Here is a 19,300-nt window from a genome sequence, read left to right on the forward strand (position 1 = left end):
AACTTTAAGATGTTAAATGTAATTCCAACAGGAGCCACAGAGAATTCCGCTAAGGATATATACAAAAGATGACAATAGAAGAATTAAAATATTTTGCTGCAAAAAAAAAAAATCACCTAAACATGAAGGAAAATAACAATATAGGAAATGAGAGACACTACAACCACTTGAAAATAGACATCAAAATTAAGACCTTTCCTTATCAGTAATCAATTAAAATGTAAATGGGCAGAGATAGACAGAATGGATTTTCAAAATGAAAATAGGGACTGGAGAAAAGGCTCAGTGGTTAAAGTCCTGGCTGCTCTTTCAGAGGACCCAGGTTCTAGTCCCACCCCCAGCATGGTGGGTCACAAACATCTGTGACTCCAGTCTCAGGGGATCCAACATCCTCTCGGGCCTCCTTTGACAATGTGTGTGCTCAATGTTGCACAGAGCATACACTCAGGTGAAACACACATACACATTAAATGGGTTATTTTTAAAGAGAATAAATAACTAAGGCTGCCGGCATGGTGTAGGCTATCCAATGGAACATGAGTAAGAAGACATCAGAGAGGAATCAAGCCCAAGAACCCCCAGCCCTCCAATCCATAACTGAATATGGATAGGCCCCGTGATGTATAGGTACGGAACAAGTAGACGCAGATGTTATGAACTGATGGCTAAACTCAGTTGGTCACAAAACAAAAAGACAGGACAATACAAGAGGGATATGTTGGGAGAGAGAGGAGATGAGAGTGGGTTAACAGAAGGTGACCAGTGAAGATGAACAGAAAGAATTACACAAAGGAATGAAATCGTCAAAGGATAAATTCATTGTTTAAACAAGAAGAATCATGCCAGTGGTACACTGCTTTTGCAGCATAACTGAGAGTTCCTGGAATGACTATGCCAGAATACCACAGACCAGGCTGTTTAAGCAGCAGAAATATATGACCTCAGCTCTGGAGGCTCGAAGTTCCCCTCATGGAGCTGATAGTCCTGGTTCTCCTGGGGCCTTTCTCCTTGGCTTGTAGACAGCTTCTCATCTCCATATCCTCCCATGGTCTTCCCTTTTTGCTTGGTCTTTGTCTTAATCACTTCCTCTTTTCAGAACAGTGGATTAAGGCCCACTCTAGTGACCACAGTTTTTCTTAATCACCTAAAATGTCCTTTCTCCAAACACAGTCACATTCTGTGGTATTGTGAGTGTAGGTTTCAGGATAAGAAACTTGGATGGATATAGAGTTCACCAGACAACAATGTGTGTGGGTGTGGGTCCTTACTACATCATAGGGAATTTCTATCCAATTTAATGAGTTTAGGAAATACCCGTGTAAGCCCTTCACAGTCTATTATGACTCAAATGAACACCACACACAGAGTTCTTTGTTTCTCGGGGCCTTCTCCACACACACACCACAAAGGATTCCTCACCGGTGCATGGCAAGTTCTCACTTGTTAAAGGTTAGGTGTTCAGACTGCCCTCTTGGCTTACTCAGACCTGAGACTCTGGGTCTCATCTGTGAATTCCAATATTCTGCAGGTAAGACCCAGTAGGAGAACCCATTGGCCCCTTTAGAGAAGGATAGAAAATAAGATGGAAGAAGGCCTCAGATAGACCATTCCCTTCATCACAGAACCCCTTTTAAAAGTTGTGTGTGCTGACATTTGTTGCACATAACAACAGTCATCTGAAAAATCTTGGACAAGATAGAATGAAAGAAAACATATATAATAAATTAAAACAATAAGCATAATTCAACAATACAGTGTTTATAAAAAAAATCACTTTAGATCCAGTGACATAAGTTAATTAAAAGGAAAGCCCATTCCATGCATAGCATTAAGCAAAATAGACTTCACAAAACAAGTTACAAAAAAACAAAGGAAGATATATACCAATAAAAACATATTTAAAATCGTAAATCTTTATGCATGGAGTAACAGGCCATAAAAATATATGAAGAAAATGGAAGCACTGAAGGAAACCAAACAGCTTCACAATCATACTTGAAGACATCAATATCTCATACTCAGTAATGCATACAACAGCCAGCCAGAGGGTGAGTGAGAAAATTAAAACAACATGTAGCTATAGTTGATCCTTGAACAAGGGATGAGGGATGTTATCCCCTAAATAACTGAAAAATCCCATGGGGCTGGGTATGTAGCTCAGCAATTAAATACCTACCTAGAATGTACAAGGCACTAGGTTCAATGTCCTGACATACCAAGAGAAGGACAGGGGGGAGGGGAGGAGGGGAAGGGGGGAGGAGGAGGAGGAAAAGAAGGAGGAGAGGGGAATTTTCATATAAAATCAATTCCACAAAAATTTAACCATTGGTAGCTTTCAAATGGCTGGAAATCTTACCAGTAACAGTTAATTACCACATATTTTATATTAAGTATATTAAACATAGTGAAAAAATATACAAGTACCTGGAGGGTTAGTTTTTTCTGAACTATTAGAATGGAACCCAGGCTACACACAACTTTTCATGAAGCTAAATTCCCTTTTAAATTTTTTATTTTGAGACAGCGTCTCACAAGACCCATAATATTATCTAGTTTTGTGTGACCCATGCTAGGTTTGAGCTTTTGCCCACATCATCCAGCTTGCCTCCCTTTTCATGCAGCTAGGCAGCCAGATTGTACTTATTTAGAACAAAGAGTGATGGGTTAGCCCAGTCTTTAATCATTATTATATCTCGTGTCGTTTAATAACTGACATAGGTTCTTGATGGTACTGAAGAAATACATCAGTGACTGTGAAAGCAGTGGTGAGAGTCTCTTACATTACTTCTGGGCAAATTATGAAAGACACACTGCTTATGGGTAAATAATTAGCAACCCATCAATTTTTAGGAATTAAACTGGTAACATTATAGCTCACTGCAAGGACAACAGGAAATAGCTGCAAAGTTCTTCTGGCAGAATATAATACACACTGCAGTTAATTTTATGCAATTATAATTTAACGATGCATCCTTAAATTTGGTTACATTTCTTTTGACTGCAAATGATGTCATGTATGGCTGACTACTGTCCCCATTATGTAATATGTGTTTATAAATATACATGTATACATACATAACTGTGTAGAAATACCTATCCCATATATGAACATACACATACATACTGATATAGGCTAGATACTACTACAACATCATAAAGTATGAATAAATATCAACTCCCTTATTAATAGGGGTATTATTTGGTTTGGCATTGATTAGATAAAATTATATTACCTTCATCTACATTTTACTTTAATTTCTATGTAAAAGTATATTATAAGCAGAAATCACTAAAAGACATTAGACATGCCTTTTAGAGATAGAATGAATAAATCTGATCAGAATGTAAACACATGAGAAGGTGTGGGAAACACACCAGATGGAAGAAATCAGACTCATATAAATCTTCCTAAAGAATAGAATTTAACCCCTCAAACTGCAAGGTTGGGGAGCCTGAGATTATGGGAATCAGTTTTGGGTCTCCAAAAGCAAATTCCATACTCCTCACCTAAAATTCCAGAAACTCTTGAAAAAGAGCTATTTGTACAAACCTGCCTAAATACCAGCAGCCAAGTCCACAGGCCTCCTGAAGACATGTTCTATGAGGAAAAATAAGGTCCATCAATCCTTGCCCTGTCGTCATCCTGAACACCCAGGTAACCCTGGCAGCATCAGCCATGCGTTTGAGCACTGTCTGTGAGACGGCCTTCTTCTCTCTTTCTTCCCTCCGTATTCCATCAACATTGTTTGACATTCAGGTAGCTATGGGCCTACTCTACATTGAATCTCCTGCTATTTTTGTTGCATGGGCTACAACCTTCATGAAATCAATTTTCTCAAGCTCTCCCCAGTCATACGACCATACAACGCTCCTGCCTTCCCCTGGGGCTTGCAGTTCTTCCCACCCCTTCCCTTCCTTCATCCATGATTATGTTAACATACATGCTCATCTTCTCAAATCTCCAGCATTGCAAGTATAGCTTTTTCCATCAAGGCTACTATCCAAGGCAGAAATCATCTTTCCATCATCTAAGCTCTCACATTTCTCCACTCTAATCTTGCGGCATCCTTGATATATCAGCCTTATTCTTTGATTATGTTTTTGCATAATCTCACTGAAGACAAAGGCTAAGCCTACCCTACTTCAATATTCACCCCAGCCATCCAATGGACAAAGCCTGACATATATGAGTGTCCACGCCACTTCCTCTTTTATCTCCTTCTATAGACTGAGAGCTACAGAGTCTTTCATCCTGGAACAGTCTCCTGCCGACATGGAAACACTGTTTCAGTCTTCTTTTCCTCAGTTTCTACAGCCTCTAAAAATCAGTATGTAAACCAGAAAGGCGAGGTCCTCTCCTCTGCCCATCAGTGATACACAGCTCCTTCTGTGGGAACCTCTGTGAAAGAAAATAGTAAAAGGACACTGCCTGGCCCAGAGAGAGCAGCTTCAGCTCCCAGAAGCAGATGTCCACCATCAACATCTTAAAGGTCAGTTCCCAACAACCTGCTTCTCCAAGTACCCTGCAAGTGGCTACATGACTGTGCCTATTTTTAGTGCCAAACATTTCCCTTACCAGACTGAGCTGAATCTACAATCACCAAATGTTCTCAATCACATGCACGCTGCCTGATTCTTTCGAAAACAGACTTGGTTAAAAAGTGCCTCTGCAACCAGACGTACTGGGGCAAACACAGCAGCAGCATGTTTTCGAAGGGACCAAGTCTCAAAGCAGAAGCCCCGAGGATGTTTTTGTTAGAAACTGGCAACTGCCCACACAGCTCATTTGGTCTTGCCCGAAGATCCAACAAGGATAAAATGCCTATGATATTCACCAGATGTGACTATCTAATATTTTAGAAAAAGACATCCATCCATCGTTATTAAGTCATGAACCTTAACTTCCAAGAGCCCCTGATGCTATGAAGGCTCTCCTGCTCTAACCCTCAGAGAAGCAAAGGTTCAAGGGCAAGAAGGAAGAGGAGAAAGAACACCTCCCATCTTTTTCAGCCAGACTTTTCCTGAGTCTGTCCCTTTTACATACTTTTTTTTTTTTTTACTAGATAAACTCTAGTACTTTCATGAGAAGCTAGAAGTAATTTGTTTTAATGTGGAAAACCTTAGCACTTGATAATCTCACCTGATCGTAAAAGCAGCCCAGAAGGAAATCACTGACCTCCAGTAACCCAGAGAAGCAATTAACTTACCCATTTCCTCCACTCCACCAGTTCCCTCTGCTGACAAACCAGGAGAATTCACAAGGCAATGGTGTATTAGTAAGCCTAGAAAAACTTCATGTCTTTCTATTGTAAAACTCATGACATGAGATTATAACAAACATTCCTGCATTTTGGTAGACTTACAAACATCAGTGTGAGCTGTTACTACTCACGTGAGTGATCTAGTGGTGTGACAGAGCACATGGAAGAACTCTGTGGGGAAAATAAATTTTCACCTATGGCTTCCGGCAACAGTGTCTTCCTACCCCAGTGTAAAACACCCCCTGAACTCACTTCAGAGAGAAAAGCAAGAAGGTGACACAGGCCAACGCCTCCTGCCAAAGGCCATCAAAGGCTGGGTATGCTCCAAGCACGGCAGGGAAGGAAGTCACAGTCATCTTAGGGATAGCTGGAAAAAACCCTACTGACAGAATTGTAGCCAGAGCTGGTCAGATAATGTGGCAAGAGGGGCTGTCCACAGAAGCAGAAGTTTGTTCTGGAAATCTACAGAGAATAGGGACAGTTCTGGGACTGAACTGGGTAGCTCAGTGTTTCTAACCTAGAAATAGGATGGCCTAGCAAGAAGGACACTGTAATTTGTCAAGAATTACTAGTCATCTTTGTCCTCCAAATGGGATTAAGCTCCTGCACTAACAACTCAGAAGGTCTTAAGATTCACAATGCTGTATACATAAGCTATAACAGTTGCAGGGCAGAGGGGGCCTGCCCCACCCACCAAGCTGCCTGTGAGCTGGGGTTCCTTTCCACCTCTACCGTGCAACGCTGAAGACACATTGAATGCCAACACCTGCACACTCCCACGTGCACACACACAGGAAAGGAAGTGAGTCTTACCAGACCATCACAGTTGCTAATGGCGACAGAGGTTCCTGGAATGTCCATGATGTCACCAACATAAGCACAGCTAGTCTGCAAAGGCTCTGATCTCCAGATTCTTTCCGAAGCACTTCCGTGTTGATGGCTGTTTCCGGGGTCAGTTATATTCCCAGGCACTGGAGATGTCTCATGCCATTCCACAACGGCCCCAGGAGCTAGGAAGTGAGTGTTGGGCTTTAGTCGAAGATGAAAATCTCTTCCAAACGCAGTGACATTGAAGAACAATTGCTCTGAGTTAGACGACACATCCCTGGGTGACCTCTTCTTGTGATTTGCAGAAAGAATATGGGAAAGATAGTGTCCTTTTAGATTTGTGCTAACTGGTGTCACCAGCTCATACTCTCTGTATCTCTTTATTGGTAAATCTGTGGGTGAAAAAAACGAGAATTATAAGACATCAGACAGTAGGAGAACACAGCACAAAGAACCACCTCAAAAAGCTTAACCACACTTTGCAATAAAATTATCCCTGAGCCAGGTCAAATTTAATATATTTTAAGAACGGAAATCATTTCTCAAATGCACTTAGGTAATTCAATTAATTATTTTATTTTAAAAGGTGTATTTAATCATGAACATTTATACCAAGTTGCTATATTTAAGACCATGAATTATGTTTCTATAAACTATATGTGGCTCATTTAAAATTAGGACATACTCCTAAATAACCAAGGATTCCCATAAGAATTTTTAACAAAGTAGTTATATAAAATTTCTTTATTTTATTTTTTGTCCTTGTAGAATCCCAAAATTTATACTGCATTCAGTATCTTCCAAATGCTGCTTCTATCCCAAATTTAAAATTTATGCTCTAACTTATATCACTATAGTTTGTTATTTTTTTTTTTTTTAGCCTAACATCCCTGACAATCACATACCACTGATAAGGAAACTGAGATTCAGGAAGAGCCTGAGTCCAAAACCAGTCAATTGTGAAGCTTGGATATAAATCCAAATTATACTACAAAACCTATACACATCTTTTTCCTCTGTTGTACTATGGTACTATGCCACAATAATTAATCCTGATTAAAAAAAAAACTAAGAAGAAGCCACAATCTATAAATTGACATGTAGAGGGATGAGAGTATGGCATCCTCACTTTATACTGTATTCCTTCCAAGGAACAGGTGTCCATTAGCATATGTATTTGGAATCCACCTTATAACACAAGTAGTCATTTACATACTAAAATAAATCTCCCAGTCAGGACTGTTTCCCATAGGCTAGTTGACTGTATGGACTTGGGAAAGATAAAAGAACAGTAGATGTTGGAAAACAGTAGATATTGCCCAAGGGCATGGAAAAAGCAAGCACGGGAAGGAAAAGACATCAGCATGAATTTCAGGATTCCCACTTTCAGAATTCTCACCCCAAACCAGTCCTGTAATGTTTTCATGTGACCTGACAAAATTAATTGACTCACAAATAATGACTGTCTATAGAAATTGAATCTTTGTTATCCATATAAAGTATTTAGAGCATTAAGATCCACAATGAACCAATGATGTATGTACTTAGTGTCTTTGTAGAATCACTGTGTCCTCAAGGGTAAGGCCCCAGAAGACAGATGAGGTATGTTGTAACTTGGAAATTTTTGGTGTATATGTCAATATTATGCTACCTACACTGACCAATGTATTATATTAAAATACCACTCTTGGTTATGAGTGTAAAGCAAGTAACACATCTGCAAGTATTATTAGACAGAGGAAGAAGGAAAACTCTGCATATCAGAGGGAGAGTTGGGTCTGACCCCCAGAGCTCAGCCACACATCCCTAAAGCACCTAAGTGAGTGAGGGCATGATGCTGGTCTCCCTTACAACCAAACCCATAGTGAATGTTTCCATCAGTCCTGGTTTAGAATGGGGCTGGAAATTTAGAGGATAAACATAAGATTTACAGAGCAGAGTGTTAAGGGGGAAATGTCCACAGGCAGGTCCAAATCAAGCCCTTAAATATGGCCTAAGAAGGCCCAACCAAGTAAGTTCCCGAAGGACAATGGACCACCTTTCATTTACTTGATACTCTCAATATCAACATATAACAACTTAATATAAGATTTTTCTATATATCAGACTCTATAGCCAGGTAGGTTTGTTTGGTCTGTATCTGTTTTTCATAACCAGACAACGTTTGCTTTGTCTATGCTGCTAGTCATACTGACTTCTAGTTCTTCTCAGGACCCATGAGCATCTCCCACACCAGTAATCTGTTAGAACTCTTTCTCCATCAGTTTGTTGCTTCAAGGGAAGGAGAGAGCAATGCTTAAACTTAATGTATGGATTTCCCATCTCCTCTGACTGGAATTCACACAAGAAAGTCTAGACAACATAGCAATGCCTGGAATAAAAGACCCAAGAATACAAATGCAGGAGGCCCTTACACACCCAAGAGGATACTAAGAGCATCACACAAGACAGCAAGCCATACATCCTAGACTTCTGAGACAGTTTCAGTTCAGACAATGTGTTCTGAATTTTTACTTAAAAGAAAGATGCTACATAAAACCTCTTTCCCTGATTTAAAAAAATAAATCATTTTTCAAATGTACACATGAAAATTACTTCTTAATGAAACCCTGAATTCTCATTTTCCTATTGGGAATTGGGGAACTAGGGAAGAGATGAACTCAGTAACCCCTAATACCCTGGAGATGACTAAGGAACTCCCAATTACCTGCTATTTGTTGGCAAAATACTATGCTCTATGATTGTGCTTCGGAATGCATCTAACACAGCAATCATCGTAGGTCAGTATTATTACCCCTATTCTATAAATGAGAAAGTGGAACTGAGCCTAACACAGCAAGTGAGATACCTAAGGAAAGTCTCAGTTCTGAAAGCTTGGGCTCTGAAAGGATACCACATTCGCATCCACTTCAGCTCAGATGGAACTCAATTTCTTACTCAAGATCTGACCTATGAAGGAAAGTTAGCATATACAATAGCACAGCTACAGTAACTTCCGTGAACGGCTTTACATTCATGTTCAGGTAGGAGAGATGAGGAAAGTGGATCGGAACTCAAAACTACCCAAAGCATTTTAATCTCATATTACCATTACATAAGAAAACCAAATGATGTCCAATATTCACTCACTGAATTTTAAAAAGCACAGGCCCAACTTCTATAGAGCAGTTCTGTGTGTGGATAGGAAGGAACACCAACATGCAAGACACCACCAAGCTGCATCAACTATCTCCTTGATCAAGGTCTTTATATTCCTGTGAGTTGTTTCTCCAGTTATTAACCGGATATTAACAGTCATTACATCATCATGTATTTGACAAAAAGTTCCTATGATGTCAACCAGAGACTCAGTGAATACTGTCACTAAAAAGTGTAAAAAATTACTTACTTATTAAGAAAATGCTATGTTCAATTTTTAAAGATAGAAATTATACAATTGCCTGATCAATGGAATAGAATTGAAGACCCAGAAATGAGTCCACAGACATGTGGAGCCCCAGTTTTTGATAAAGAAGCCAGAAATGCACACTGGAATAGACAACATTGCCAACAAATGATGTTGGTTAAACTGGATGCCTGAATGTAAAAGAATGCAAATAGATCCATACTTATCACCATGTACAAAACTCAACTCCAGATGAATCAAAGGCCTCAACAGAAGGCTAGATACACTAAATATGATAGAACAGAAAGTGGGGAATAGTCTTGAACTCATTTGGCACAGGAAAAAAACTTTCTGAACAAAACATCAATAGCACAAGCACTAAGATCAACAATTAATAAGTAAGATCTCATGAAACTGAAAATCTTCTGTATGACAAAGTACACCATCATTCAGATTAAAGTGGCCCACTATAGAATGGGAAAATATACCAAATGCAAAATCAATAGAGGGCTAATCTCCAGAATATATTTTTTTAAAGAATCAAAAAAAGAAGAAAAAGAAAAACCTGGACATCAAGAAAACAAATAACCCAATTAAAAATGGGGTATATATCTAAATGAAGAATTCTCAAAAGAAGAAACCCAAATGGCTCAGAAACACTTAAAGAAAGGTTCAACATCTTTAGTCATCAGGGAAATGCAAATCAAAGCTACTTTGAAACATCATCTTACACCACCAGAATGGGCAAGATCAATAAAACAACTGACAGCTCATACTGAAGAGGATGTGGGAGAAATGGAAACACTCATGTATTGCATGAAGGAATGCAGACTTCTACAGCCCCTATGGAAATCAGTGTGGTGGTTGCCTGGGAAGCTGAGGATCAATTAGGTATACCACTCCTGGGCATATACCCAAAGGACACTTCATCCTACTACAAAGAAACTACTCAATCATGCTCACTGCTGCTCTATTCATAGTAGCCAGAAACTGGAAACAACCTAGCTATCTGTTGATGGATGAATGGGTAAAAAGTGTGGTACATTTATTCAGTGGAATATTATTCGGCCATTTTAAAAAATGACACCATGAAATTCATAGATGAATGAATAGAACTAGAAAAAAAATCATCTTGAATGAGGTAATGCAGACCCGGGAAGACAAATATGGTACGTATTTGCTTATATGATGTTAACTGTTAAGTCACTGACTAGCAGTCTATAATCCATATGACCACAGAGGTTAGGTAGAGACTAGGGAAGAGGGATAGATCTCTTTAAAAAGGGTAAATAAGCACAGATAGTTATAGATGGACAAGGGGGAGAGTGGGGACTAGAATGGGAAGCTCAAACAGGGAAGAGGGAGAAAGAGAGGGCAAAGGAAGGAATACTGGGAGGAAGGCTAAAGTCAAGGGTCGTCTTAATTTTATGAGGGGTCATATGGAAATCTAATACAGTAGAAGCTTCCTATAATATGTATATATGTGAAGGTGATCTCAGTAAAATTGACAAATAACCGAGGAAATGAGACAGAGCCCCAAGTGAGCATCTCTTGTCACCAAGTGAAGCTTACAGTGCAAGGAATGGATTACATTCCATTGAGCTGTTATGAAAAGAAACCACCCCATGAGAACCCCCAAAAAACCAAGGCTATTGGTGGCTCTCCATAAACTGATGGTAAAGGCCCTATTGCTGAAGAAAACACCTACACAGTTCACTGAACACAGAGCAGTACAACTGGTGCCTACCTAGAGCCTTCACCCCTACATGGTACTAGAAAGTATTCGGGATGCTACCAAAGAAGAAAGGTAAAAACTAACCCAGCTACAAATCTTTTGATCTTGAAGAGTGACCTGCCTACAAGATACACTGGTTCAACAGTGGCACACAGTTTATAGGAGTAACCAACCAATATTTGACTTAAGGCCCACTCCATAAAATGTAACTCATACCCAACACTGCTTAGGTGGCAAAGAACCTGAGACTAGAAAGCCTGGTGACCTAGGGGAAAATGCTACACTCTGCTAAAGGAACACAGCAATAAAATGACTCCTAACAATATTCAGCTGTACTCATACATCAGTGCCTTGCTCAGCCGGCATCAGAGAATCTGTTTCCTGCAGCAGATAGAAACGTACAGAGAACCACAGCCAGACAATATGCAGAGAATGAGAGACCTTGGAACACTCAGACCTAAAAGGAACATCTCCATAAAACCCCTCCCCCTTCAGGGCTCAGAGAACCCTGCAGAAAAGGAGACAGAAATAATGTGAACCAGAGGGGATGGAGGACACCAAGAAAACAAGGCCTTCTTAACACAACATGGCTAGCATGCATATGAACTCACAGAGACTGTCACAGCATGCACAGGGTCTGCATGGGTCTGCACCAGATGGGGTCTGTGGTGGTTTGAATAGGTACGGCCCCCATAGATTAATGTGTTTGAATGCTTGGTCCATTAGGAGGTGTGACTTTGTTGGAGTAGGTGTGGCCTTGTTGGAGGAAGTGTGTCACTGTGGGGGAGGGCTTGGATGTCTCATACGCTCAAGCTACATCCAGTGCGGTAGACAGTTCACTTCCTGTTGCCTGAGGATCAAGATATAGAATTCTCAGCTATCTCTCCAGCACCATGTCTGCTAGCATGCTGCCGTGCTTCCTGCCATGATAATAATGGATTAAACCTCTGAACTGTAAGCCAGCCCCAATTAAATGGTTTCCTTTATAAGAGTTGCTGCTGGACGGTAGTGGTGTACGCCTTTAATCCCAGCACTTGGGAGGCGGAGGCAGGCAGATCTCTGTGAGTTTGAGGTCAGCCTGGTCTACAGCATAAGATCCAGGACAGGCACCAAAACTACACGGAGAAACCCTGTCTCGAAAAACCAAAAAAAAAAAAAAAAAAAAGAAAAAAGAAAAAAGAAAAGGAAGAAGAGTTGCTGTGGTCATAGTGTCTTGTCACAGCAATAGAAACCCTATGGCAGGGTCCTAGAGCTGAGAGAAGAGAAAAAACACCCCATCTATAACCCAGAAGCTATCTCTAATTGATAACCACTTGGAAATCAAAAATTACTTTTCTTCAAGGAATTTTAACTGGGAAGCAAATCACTCTTAAGAGTAGGCCCCATGCCAAGCAGTAGATGGCCAACACAAAACAAATTCAACAGTATCTTTGGAGGTTCTTTGTCTCACAATGCCAGGGTATTTTTTTTTTAACCTTACAGGTCATTTGCATATATATTATAGCTTCCAGTTTTGTGTTTTTTATGGGGCTTTAGTGTTTACAAGAGAATATGTCTCTGCATCTGGAAGTGTTGAGCTTTTTCTTATGGTACTTTATTATTATTTTTAGGTGCCTATTTTCTAACAAGAGAGAGAAAGGGTGTATATTGGAATAGGTGGGGAATTGGGGAGAACCTGGAAGGAATAGGGAGAGGGGAATCCATAATCAGGATAAAAGAAAAAAAAAAAGAAATTATACAACTGCCAAAGCATTAACTGTGAAAAGTTTCAATGGGCCTTAAGTTTAACAGGTACAGAGCATGTGAACCACTATAGAGCCTTACCATTGGAAAGCCCCACTGTTACTCACTCATGGCCCCAGCATTATATGGGAGCAGAGCTTTTCCCATAGCACACTGGCATCTGTGGATAGTCCACCTCTGTCTTAGTACTATGGATGAACTGTTCGTGACCACATGTGACAACAACCACCTAAGTAAGTGTCCCATCTATTCTCCAGTTTCCCCTCTGACACTTTTCCTTTCCCTACTAATTGTATTAACTGTCGACATCTTAGAAATCTTAGTTATATGTTTATTTATGTATTTTTTTTCTCTATTTGCACATAAGCTTCATGGGAGCATCTGTTCCCTTCATTACAGAGCCCAAAGTGGGTCAAAAGTCTCTGTGGATAAGAAATGAATGAGAGCAGTTTGAGTCCAACGAGTATCTAAAATTAGCATACATTCTTCTCCCTAAACAGCAGACTGTAAAGGCTGACACAGACCTAGAGCCAGGACTCTGTCTGCAAAACATGTGTATAGTTCTCCCAGATCCTACTGACCTATAAATCAAATGTTTCACAGCATTCACGCCTTACAACTTAAGCCACCAAAGTAAGTAATGGATACAATTATTAAAACAGACCTCCAGGAAGGCAGACATGGAACCTCTCATTCACAGGAGCGGGAAATTAATTCCTATACTATACCAGTCAAAAAAAATTTTAATTAAAAACCCATTAAGTCATTGTCTCTTTCTACATGCCAAGCATCTCTAGTAGATTTGGTTATTTTTTTTTCCCATAAGTTACAGGTAGAGTGCCTTTAGCTTGAGCTGACTACTCCTGCTTTACCAGGGGCCATCCCAGCTCAACCTGACCCACCAGGATGGGAATCCAGGGTACAACTTCTCTGTCAAAGTGAGACTGGGCTCCATCACAGCCTCTTTTGTTAGGAAAAACATCTTTGATGTTTCTATTTCAGCATGCTCAGAACCTAGGCAGGCAAGAGGGAAATATTCCTCTTTAGGATTTTCTCACAACTCAAAGCACCCCTAACAAAGTCCTCCCACACCTTCTCTGGCAGCCTGATTATAATAGAAGTTTTTAGGGGGAGAGGGAGTGCTCGCATATCTAAATTCCTCTTTTTCACAATGTCCCTTATTAGAACATATTAGTTATACACAATAATGAGTTTATAGCTTTTTCACATGTACTCTGATCATACTGACTCCCTTCTCTTCCTCTTCCCTCCCTCAGTCTCCACTTTCTTATTACCCTTCTCTCCATTTTACTGTATTAAATCACTACTTTCACATGTACATTTTTGATAGATATATGTAAATCTGTAGTTAGAGATAATCATTGCATAGCAACTATATCAAAAGCAGCATCCTGTTTCTACAGAGAGGCTGAGTACTCTAACCCCGAAAACCCATGGAAAATGGACCCAAAATGCTCTAAAGTCTGAAACTTTGAGGGTTGATCAGATGTCAGAAGCAGAAAATCTACACTTAGCTTCATAGGACTAGCCACAGTCAAAATGTTGGTACAATAAAATGTATAGGATTGTCTTCAGCTATGGGATATATGAAGTATATATGAAGCACAAGTGAATTTCATGTTTTGAGTTGGTTCTTATTTCTACAATATCTCATTATGTAGATGCAAACCTTCCAAAATCTGAAACACAAAACATTTACAGTCCTGGGTATTTCAAGTAGGAGCCTTCAGCCTGTATTTAGAATTATTTGACTTTCTGTTTGAATGTCAACCATGGTAGATTGTCTTAATAGTTTCTAAACTTGAATCATTTCTGAGGGTTTAGATCCTTTTTACACACATCTGTGTTTTTAGCATGATACCGTACACACAGTAAACAATCAAGGCAAAATATATTCAAAGAAAATAGCCTGTGTTTTCACTTTGTAGCTGAAATCCATCAGTTCTCTGCTGAGAATCCTTAACTCATCTAAATAAAAATGAATATTCAGCCTGGCCCTCTGACGTCACCATTTCTGCTCACAGTGTGCTGATAGTCATAAATCAAGTCAGGAAGTCGTATCACATTTTCTTCCCATTATGGAATTGTTCAAGACCTCCTGACTTTCCCTACAAACTGCCCCTCTTTTCTTCTAGTCACTTCTAAGTTCTCATTACCTCACAAAGAAGTACTGCAGAGTGCCAAGTCCAAATCCCCCACATACAGTTTTCCTTACTAAATATTATGAAAACTATACCAAAATACTGTCTAAATCACTGTCCAGAGAACTACTGTAAAGCCCCAGGTCTGCAATGCTTAAACTACACTACCCCCTTAGTGATTTTAGTAACCTTAAGACTTTCTATGTCCACTCTTATCCATAAAAATGAAGATAACAATATTTACTCCATAGGGTGTGTCTTAGTTGGGGTTTCTATTGCTATGAAGAGACACCATGACCACAAAAATTCTTATAAAGGAAAATATTTAACTGGGGCTGGCTTACAGTTTCAGAGGTTTAGTCCATTATTATTATGGCTAGTAGCATGCAGGCAGACAAGGTGCTGGAGAGAGTTGAGATTTCTGCATCTTGATCCACAGGCAGCAGGAGATTGTGTCCTGCTGTGGGATGTCCTGTATGCTGTGAATATATGTTGCTATGATTGATTGATAAATAAAATGCTGATTGGCCAGTAGCCAGGCAGGAAGCATAGTACAGGCGGGACAAAGAAAGAGGAGAATGCTGGGTGGAAGAAGGCTGAGGCAGGAGACGCTGCCAGCCGCCACCACGAGGAAAAGCATGATGTAAGATACCAGTAAGACATGAGCCATGTGGCAAGGTAGAGATTTATTAAAATGGGTTAATTTAAGATATAAGAACAGATAGCAAGAAGCCTGCCATGGCCTTACAGTTTATAAGTAATATAAGTCTCTGTGTGTTTACTTAGGGGACGAGTGGGAGAGATTTGTCCTGACTGCTGGCAGGCCGGGACACAGGAAAACTTCAGCTACAGTGTCCCACACTGAGCATAGCTTGAGCATAGGAGACCTCAAAGCTCACCCCCACAGTGACACATTTCCTCCAAGGAAACCACACCTACTCCAACAAAGCCATACCTCTTGACAGTGCTACTCCCTAGAGGGACCATTTTCTTTTTGACCACCACAGAGTTATTATAAAAATGAAACGACCCAATCGATTCAAAGTGCTCACAATAGTATCTACTACTGAGTATGTACACATATGCAAAGAGTAGCAGAAGTATCTACCCTGAGTTCGATCCCCAGCACCACAAACAACATAGACATAGTAAATGATTTTACCATGCTATTCTTTCCAAATAGTTTCCCACTGTTTCCTGATAAAACTCATAGCATTGATATTTTTATTCATGTTAGATTCCCAAACTGCTAACCAAATACTCTGATTAAACAGAAACGTGGAGATAAGTCAGCTTCGTCTAAATCAAAACTTAAGTTGTATTGTGGGAGATTTGTTTGTGTTATTGCTCTGAGACCTCCAATGGAGTTGGGCCTTGGTTTGGAGGGCGGGGTCCACATTCAGCTGGCCAGGGTGGACCTTAGAGTTTTCAGACCAACTCAGAGGAGACAGACAGACACACAAGAGGAATAAGGAGGGGCCAAAGGAGATGCGCAGCCCTTCTGAGCTGGGGTGCGTGAAGAATAGAGGCTGCTGATCAGTCTCTCCGTTGCTCAGTGAATCTATCAGACTTTACACTAATAGCTGACTCCTGTCCATTTTTTTATTAATACAACAATAAAAGAAGACACTTTAAAGTTGGGCATTCCAGTCTCTCTGCAGTGTGTTCTCAGCATCATCCCCATTAGTCTCTGGAAGCAGAGTTGTGCCCAGTAGGCCCAGCTAACCACCTTGCCTTGATAGCCCACTACGCTGGACTACCAGGAAAAGGAACTGACTGGCCTCAAGCCCAATCCCTTCCAAAACACCAGTGTATAAGTGACAGACTTCCTGTCTAAGCGTCCACCGTTTTCACTGCCAAGTCACGTGACACAAACCAAAGCTACCAGTACATGAGGCTCCTGGTTATGTGTGTGTGACCTATGGTTTCCGAAATGTTAAGGCCTTTGGGGCATAAGTGTAGGACAATAACTGAGTTGAATGTCCCTTCTCAGAGAGTGGGGAGGAAGGGAAGGCTGGCTCTTCTGGGGACTGTGGCTTCTTGGGAGTGAGTGCTCCACGTGGGGCTGGTCAAGACACCCAGGCATCTTATTTCCTTTATACCTTCAGCCACAGGTGCAACTACAACAGGGAAAGTGTGACTTAGTGTCCTCTGAAGTACGTTATAGGTGACACACAAATGTCCCCGGTACATGATAAAGCTCACATCTCAGTGACGCAGTGTCTTCCCCATATCCAGACACGTTTAGGTGTTCTAATCAACATCAAGGCTTTCCCAGGCACAGGGGGATAGAGGAACACTGGAGACTGATGTCTGTGTCCTTCCTTCCCCGGGCAAGGAAGAGACCTGGGTGCAGTGCTGGAGCACTAAAGGTCTGGAGTCAGAAAAGCCTGCGTTTGGGTGTGGGCTCTAGCCTGAGTGCTTTGGCATCTTGCAAGAAAATCGTGAAAACGAAGGCTCACCTAGGGAAATCGGTATGGTAGAGACCACAAAGCTCAAAGAAGGTAAGCAATGTGAAGAGCCAACTCCATTGAACATAATCTGAACACATGGAAAATGACTTACTATCATTGTCATCAAGAGAAGGAAGTTCCCTCCACCCCCTAGCACCTCTTCCCTATGCTCTTACTCCCAGTCTGGAATGCCTGCTGTGGCTAGGACCATAAACCTAGGTTGACAGAGGACCTAAAATCCAGGCGTGCTGTAGCAATTCTTGCCCTATGACCCCACCAAGAGACCTGGGATTCTTTCCCAGGAACTGCTGATCACAGCACTGTGGAGAGGCAGCTCACCTAGGCAATTTCCTTTATCAGGTACAAATCCTCAGCAATACAGTCGGCTGGCCTGGAGAGTGAAATCACACCAGCATCTCTGAGACCCGCTGAAGAAGCAGCTCAAGCAACAGCACCCTCAATCCTGAGCCGGGGGAAAAGGAATAACTTTCATCACAACTGACGGCAGCCAGCTGTTCTGAAGACTGGACATTAAAGAGGACACCAAATGCCAAAGGGCTTAGCAGGGCTGTAAACACTTACGGGGAAGGGAACACATCTTCTCTCCCAAGCAATTATGAACACACTGAAATTCGGAACACAGCCAAGTGCCCCGCCCCTTTTCGTCCTCTCGACTCATCCCTCCAGGCTCTTATCACCACAAGACAGATGATTCTCAGTGGGTCTTTTCTTTTAGCAACACATCTATTTTCATAGTTCAAGCTTTTTCATAAAGCTATCTGAAAAGTGAATAGGCAGTGGGTGGAGGACTCACTGAGAAGGAATAAAGAACTGTGAATTAAGAGATCTTTCCTTTCTTTTTTTTTAAATCTGCCTTTTAGTAAATATTTGTTGCGATTGCACAATGTTTATGTTCTATAAAGTGACTTAGGAGAGAACAGTGCATTCTTCCGTGTTCTGGAACATTAAGTCAGGTAAGAGAAGGAAATACGTGCTTTGAGGAGAAGTACACAAATATTTTCTGGGCTACATCTTCAAATAGCCAAATAACAACAGGATAGCAAGATGAGGAGGTTAGCTTTGTTTGTTTGTTTTTTAAGTGAGGAATAAATGCCAAAATCTTAACATTCCTAGCTTAGATTCTGAAGAAACACTCAACTGGCTGGGTGTCACTATTAGAAACTGTCAGCCCAAGAGCTACATCAGACATTGACATTACTGTACAAATCAATATTCCTCACATTTCTTCCTATTGGGGGGGGGGGGTGTTAGTACACATAATGATTAATACTGGATCTAGAATTTAAATCTATAAACGTTAGAATTTGTTCTCAGGTGTTAAAGCCAGGGAAAATGATGCTAAAAAGTACAGAGAGACTTCTGAAAGGTCTTCATTGGAACGTTCTTTGTGACAATTAAATTTTAAAAATCTGAAATCATTTGGTTTATGAGGGGGCCAAAGCTGTGAGTTTTCTATTTTTTGAGGTACCAGATCAGTGTAAATTTAGTGATGAACAGCAGGACTGCTCAGGCAGCTATGCTGCATCATGCTGGGTGGAAAGCAGGGTGCCAGAAAGACCACGAACTCTGGGAGGGAGCCTGTTCCCTTGCCTTCCTTGGCTTCGAGAGGGCACCTGGCTGATGATCTCATCTCCAATCTGCAAAGCCCCATCAGGCAGAGCCCTTCTTGGGCTGTCCTCCCTCCAGCAACCCTTTGCCCACCTTCCTACTTA

The 19,300-nt window shown here is 40.8% G+C and overlaps 1 protein-coding gene across 1 annotated transcript in view; it reads right to left on the reverse strand.

Annotated features, from left to right (window-relative positions):
• Positions 1-19,300, reverse strand: part of Adamts3 (ADAM metallopeptidase with thrombospondin type 1 motif 3) — a 224,766-nt gene that overhangs the window by 195,110 nt on the left and 10,356 nt on the right. Inside the window, 1 exon segment of the mRNA XM_052735341.1 lies at positions 6,075-6,481. Coding sequence (XP_052591301.1) covers positions 6,075-6,481 — 407 coding nt within the window.

The sequence above is a fragment of the Peromyscus californicus genome, unplaced genomic scaffold (genome assembly GCF_007827085.1).
Source record: "Peromyscus californicus insignis strain IS unplaced genomic scaffold, ASM782708v3 Scaffold_13__1_contigs__length_99412109, whole genome shotgun sequence".
Classification (NCBI taxonomy): domain Eukaryota; kingdom Metazoa; phylum Chordata; class Mammalia; order Rodentia; family Cricetidae; genus Peromyscus; species Peromyscus californicus.